At 38.0% G+C, this 5,920-nt stretch overlaps 1 protein-coding gene and 1 non-coding gene across 2 annotated transcripts; both read right to left on the bottom strand.

The window, feature by feature from the left end:
* Window positions 1-541: 541 nt before the first annotated feature.
* TRNAM-CAU lies at window positions 542-631 on the bottom strand. Its single transcript is given in 2 exon segments — window positions 542-577; window positions 594-631. It is a non-coding gene; the product is annotated as a tRNA-Met (tRNA).
* A 1,581-nt stretch (window positions 632-2,212) lies between these two features.
* Window positions 2,213-5,094, bottom strand: LOC21406244 (protein KINESIN LIGHT CHAIN-RELATED 1). Its single transcript, XM_010102412.2, has 3 exons — window positions 4,234-5,094; window positions 2,800-3,708; window positions 2,213-2,670 (listed from the first exon to the last, which is right to left on the bottom strand). The coding sequence occupies exons 1-3, from the start codon at window positions 4,764-4,766 to the stop codon at window positions 2,439-2,441; spliced, it is 1,674 nt and encodes a 557-aa protein (XP_010100714.1). The 5' UTR covers window positions 4,767-5,094; the 3' UTR covers window positions 2,213-2,438.
* Window positions 5,095-5,920: the final 826 nt, after the last annotated feature.

Here is a 5,920-nt window from a genome sequence, read left to right as displayed (position 1 = left end):
TATTAAATATATTAAATAAATAATATATTAAATATATTAAATAAATAATATTATTAAATATATTATATAAATAATATTATTAAATATATTAAATAATAATATATTAAATAAACATATATAATACAAAAACGGTTTCAGAAAAGAGGGAAGAAAATGAAAAAAAAAAAAGAAGTGAAATCCGTTTTTCAGAAAACAGAAAACGAAAACGAGAAAATGAAAACACTTTTTTTTTTTGTTTTCTGATTTCCACAAAAAGACAAAAACATTTTTGGTTTTGTTTTTTAAAAAAAATTGCACCAAACACGTTTTTAACACCCATTTTCATTTTTTTACTTTGAAAACCGTGAAAACGAAAATGAAAACGCAAACAAACAGACCTTTGTATATGATCATATATATGGCACGGTGTATATATAGATCCGGTTTTCCCTATATATATGAGAAAAAAAAAAGCAAAATTAATATACAAACGACATTAAAAATAGATGTCGTTTGCACTTGAGTTCAACATTTTGTTTATAAGATCAAAATTAAAAAAACATGGGGTGAGAGAGGCTCGAACTCTCGACCTCAGGATAACTCACTTTGAAAGCTATGAGACCTACGCGCTAGCCAACTGCGCCACCACCCCTCGCCGATCATCTTCCACAAAGAAATGTATTTAGACTAAAGAGTATAAAAAATAATTATACCTCCATATAATGATGAAAAAAATAATGGCATTTTATCTTTTTATCCGCAAGATATTTTGCGTTTGGTATGAGGGTTCAAAATTATAATAATTTTAGGATCCGTTAGTTTGTTAATTCGAATTTTTAATTTAAGTTTAGATGTTATTTTATGTGAGAGCTTTTTACTGTAACAAAAAAGTTAAATGTGACTGTTTCTGAGAGCTTTTTACTGTAGTAAAACTCAAATTCTAAACTCGAATCGGTAAAATGAACGATGCCTTAGTTTTATAATTAGAAACATGATTTATGATTTGGAACTGGAATCAGAATCAGAGTTTTGAACTATCTAAAATCAAGGGAGATGTGGTTTTATTTTTTAGGATGTTTATAGTTTAAAACATCACATAAAAGTTTAAATTTTGAATCAAAATCATTCAAACCAAACATTAATTTTTAAGAATCATTTTTTACATTTTGTAAACAAATAAATGTTTAAATCAAATTATGATTCCGGTTTAAAAATTTGCATAGCAAACGTAACCTTAATTTACGTGAAAGATATCATAATTTTCATACTTGTCACATATAGGAAAAAAGAATCATAGTATTGTCTTAAAAGAAGAAAATGAGTTAGGACAGAAAATATGATTACAACTATCAGTCTCAACATCCCTTTTGTTCAGCGCATGACTATTATTACTTTTCGGAAAGTTCTTTGATGGTGATTGAGTCACACCAAAAAAACAAGGCGGCTTAGCAGAAACTTGCGGCTCAAGAAATACAACTTTATGTTTATGAGCATTGCTTTTCTACCAGAAGTACTTAATGAATCCTGGGAATCACTCTAGTACAAAGCTAAATTATTTCTTACACTCAGATAAAGATAAAAAATAATTCTGGAAAAGAAAAGGGCATTAAGATGATGTCGTCTATCAAAGGAAGATGTGGAAGCTGGAAACTACTCCCTTATTTCCTCTAGGCTAGAGGTTTTGCTAGACTATTTGGAGGAGCTTTTTTTTTTTTTTTTTATAGTGAGGTAGTGTTTCACGATCAAAATCATATCTAAGGTAACAATAAAAAGAGTATGCAAAACAGACAAGACATCATAAAGATTAGACTGTTCAAAGCAATGTTCACATCTATGTGGTATTTTTTTTTTCATGAACAGTCTCGTCCTTGACATGATGCATATGCGTCTAGCGAACGAGTCGTGCCCTTCACAGTTGATACAATGACTCGTCCTTTTGTTGATGCTACTTTGGATGGAGTTGATAACCAATTAAATTTTATATTAGGGGCCTTTGGGTTCGCTTCTGTAACAATCTCTTTGAAGCAGCTACTAAGTATTCGATTTATCAGATTAGACTATGTTACCTTAAAGCATCCAATTTAAAAAACTCTCTTTTAAAGTTTAATCTTATCAATCATGTTTGATATCTTCAGTAGAAATGCAAGAGTTACATAAGCTCTGGAACTTTTCTTTTGTTCTAGGGAAGATCTTCACTCTTTTGCACTCCGAGGTTTAATTGTGGTATGAAGGAATGAGGCAAATTTCAATAAACAGTACGGTATAAGAGGCAAATATCAAATCCCAAAGTTGACAACGTTTTCAACAAGAGAACATATTCAAAAATCAAAAGACAAACATCGAAGAAAGAAGTATGACATTTCTAAGACCTTTTTGTGGGTGTAAAATCTTTCTATAAACCGAAAGCTGGAATTGGTGTGGAAGAAAGGAGAGTTGAGACAAATGAGGGGTGTTTTTAGTCAAGTTTTGAAGCTAAAACCAGACCATCTCTTTGTTCCCACCTTTTTCCTTCTGAGGTTGGAACCGAGAAGATTTTCGAGCGATTTTCCCTTCTTGTTCCTAGACCTCCCCACCTCTCTTAAAAGCTGAGTTAGCCTTTTCTTTTCATCGTCAACATCGGGATTTGCTGTTCCGAGTTTCTCTTCCCTCACCTTCAGGATGTACTCCAAAATCTCAATTGCATCTTCTACCCTGTATCAGCATAAATATTCCACGTTTAGCAAACCACAGCCTTTTGAGCCTAGAGTAGAGAACATAAAACTCAAATATCCTTCATAACCAGCATAAACATTGAAAGCTTGAATCAACGATAAGGATTACCTTCCCATGGCGTCGTAAGTTGCAGCCAGATTGCTGTAAACTCCAAGGGTATCCAAGTGGCAAGGACCACACTCCTGCTCTAGTATCTCTCTTGCTTCTTCAAACAGTCCAGTAGCCTCATTTATTTTGTAGAGCTGTACACAAGCCAATCCCATCTGGTTTAACACGATTCCAAAGAACGCCGATTTCCACTCCCCGCTTGCACGAAGCTTAGCTATGGCACTCTCAAATGAGTTTCGAGCCTCTGCAAACCTTCCAACCATGTAGAACATCACACCCATCTGTGCTTCTAATCCCGCAATTGTGCCTTGGTGTGCAGGGTTATCCTCCAATAACTTTATTGCCTTCTTCAAGAGTTTCAGTGCCTCCTCAGGCTCACTGACGGCTTCATAGATGGCTGAGATTTCAGTCAATCCACTAGCAATTTCCTCAGATGTCACTCCAGCCAAAGGTGTGGTATATATCTGCAAGGCGTTCTCGCAGTATGACTTGGACTCTCGCAATTTGCCTGTCCTGTAATACAAGTCAGCAAGGCGAACAAAGATTGATGCGACAGAAGGGTGATTTTCTCCCCTTGTGGATTTGAAGACCGTAAGCGCTTTCTGGTAAGTGAAAATGGCCTCATCAAAGCGACAGAGAGACAAGTAAATATTTCCAATGCTAACATCAATATTTGCAACCTCATTATCTTGTCCATTGGCAATCATTACCATGCTAGCGAGAACAAGGTACTCAAGGGCGGCTTCATGATCTCCCTTTGCCTCGCAGATGAGGGCCATAAGTCGGCGATCAGCAGCTTCTTCAAGGGACGCCGGTGCGCTGTGCTCCCTATGAATTTCGAGTGTCTTCTTGCAGAACCTCTCTGCCTCGTCAAATTGCATTGCTTGCATATGGGCTTCAGCAAGATACCTTCAATTTCGAAAACCATTTTCATAGATTTATCTCAGTTTTAAACTAACCAAAAAAGGAAATATCCCGTTATCATGAAACCACTACACATGAAAACTTGTACACACCATTAACTTGCAGCTACCTTAAAAAAAAATTATGTATCTTGGAACAGAATCAAACATGACAATACAATTCTTACATCAAAGATACTAAGGTGAAACGTTGCTAAAATGTAAAACAGAATATTTAACTAATATTTTATCCAATCAGCTATCACTACAATGAAGAGGACAACCTAACATTATCATTTATCACATTCAATCCAAGTCCCAACTCACCAACCAAATCTTAAACACCAAATTGTGCTGGAAACATGTGGGCCCACTAGCTAAATACACCAAGTAAAAGCCTAACTACACTCATCAACGTAACAGTTAACACCCACCATGTCTAATACAAAATTCAAACCCCCGGCGCAAGTTAGCATTATCCAGCACCACGAGCTAAAATGAACTAGCACAAAAAAAAAAAAAAAACACTCACCTGTAAGTCCCGGCAACTCTGGGATCCGACTCACCCAGAGCCTCAATCTGGACCTCAAGACCCGACCTGTAACACGAAATGGACTGTTCGAGCTGACCCATCATAGAATACGTGTCCCCGAGCTGCATGTACCCGGAGAACCTCATCAACGCCCGGTACGACTCCGATCCGGTTCCGACACCCGAAACCGCCTCAATCGACCGCTCCAGAACCGGGACCGCCTCCTCCAACCGGCTCAAACTGGTGTAAATCGCCGCCACGGCATGCAGACTCATGGCCAGCTCGACGCCGGGGACCGGGCACCTCTCCAGCGACTTCGACGCCCGAATCGCGTAGTCCAAAGCCTTCATCGGATTTTCCCTCGAGGCGACGGCGTCCCGGGCCATCTTCAGCAGAAACGGACCGAGATCCGGGTTGTCCAGCAACGGATCATCGATAAACCTCTCGTGGGACTTTCTGGTGGTTTGTCGTGGCCGTTCGTTGGCTCTGGGGATGAAAATGGGAGATGGGTTGGGAGAAATCAGACCCGGCATGGCGGCGAAATGGCCAGAGCCCGGAGAGAGTGGAAATTGGTGTCGTTTTTGGTCAGTGTGTGTGTTATCTTTCAGTGGCGGTGGGGATGGGTATAAAAATGGTGATGAGGGTGGTGAAGGGTTGCGTGGAAGAGACTCCTAATCATCAAGGAGTTTGGGTACTTTAACTTGATCACCAGCTTTAGGATGAAAAAGGGAACGAATAGTGTTACAAAATCCATTCCTTTTTTTCTTTCTTTCTTTCTTTCAAGTATCGCTCTGTTTTTCTTTTGCTTATTGTTAGCTTCCTTTCTAATCTTCACCTCCACTCCGTGCCGGGGTGACAATCTTTCTTTTCTCTCTCTCTCTCTATTATTATTATTATTATTATTATTATTATTATTATTATTTTCCGTTAAGTCTGTTTACTAAAGCCATTGGTTGTTTACTCAGGCCTAGAGGTGTCAAGATCCTGCTACAGTAATTAATTCGACACGGTCTGTCTGTACTGTTATAGGTCGGGTCGGCTCGACACGTTAGAAGAGTATGGACCTTATGTTTAAGGCCTGCAACCCAAGCCTGCCAAAGCCCAGGTACGCGAAGGGCTAGACCCGCGATATGAAATTTTAATGAGGTTTGAGGCATTTTAGGGTCAACTGGCCGACCTATGCCGTCTGATCAACCAGTCATTTTCTTGTAATTATTCATATTATTTCAATAAAATCACATTTTTTGGGGCATATGATATATTACTTTTTTTGTCATCAAATTTGAAATTATAAAAAATTCCTAAAAAAATTGTTAATCATAAGTGAAACTCAAGTGCCTTCAGAAAATTAGGTTAATATTGAGTTTAGACGTAACAGAATCTTCTGGAAGCACTTACGTTTTACAATTTACTTATCCTAGAATACTGCACTTTTTTTTCTTTCGCTAAGCTTTTGCCCCAATCTCCCTACGAGTTTTACTTGGCAAGGTTTTTAACGAGGTAGTCATTTATGTGTACTTATTCATATTATCTCAATTCAATAAAATCACATCTTTTGAGGGCATATGATATATTTTCTTTTTTTAATTAAATATTGCAAAAAAATTAAAAGGGCTAAGGCTGGCCCGTGAAGGGCCTGGGCCTGGGCCCGGCCTTAGCCCTTATGGACTAGGGCCGAGGGCCAGTG

Source organism: Morus notabilis, unplaced genomic scaffold (genome assembly GCF_000414095.1).
Source record: "Morus notabilis unplaced genomic scaffold, ASM41409v2 Scaffold404, whole genome shotgun sequence".
Lineage (NCBI taxonomy): Eukaryota > Viridiplantae > Streptophyta > Magnoliopsida > Rosales > Moraceae > Morus > Morus notabilis.
This window is presented reverse-complemented; position numbering and strand designations above follow the sequence as displayed.

What these genes read in the sequence shown, in the direction of transcription:
- LOC21406244 (XM_010102412.2), bottom strand. Translation starts at nt 4,766, where the DNA reads ATGCCGGGTCTGATTTCTCCCAACCCATCTCCCATTTTCATCCCCAGA. An exon ending in AGAGTTGCCGGGACTTACAG is followed by an intron (nt 3,709 to 4,233) that starts GTGAGTGTTTTT and finishes TCGAAATTGAAG; the next exon opens with GTATCTTGCTGAAGCCCATA. An exon ending in ACTTACGACGCCATGGGAAG is followed by an intron (nt 2,671 to 2,799) that starts GTAATCCTTATC and finishes ATGCTGATACAG; the next exon opens with GGTAGAAGATGCAATTGAGA.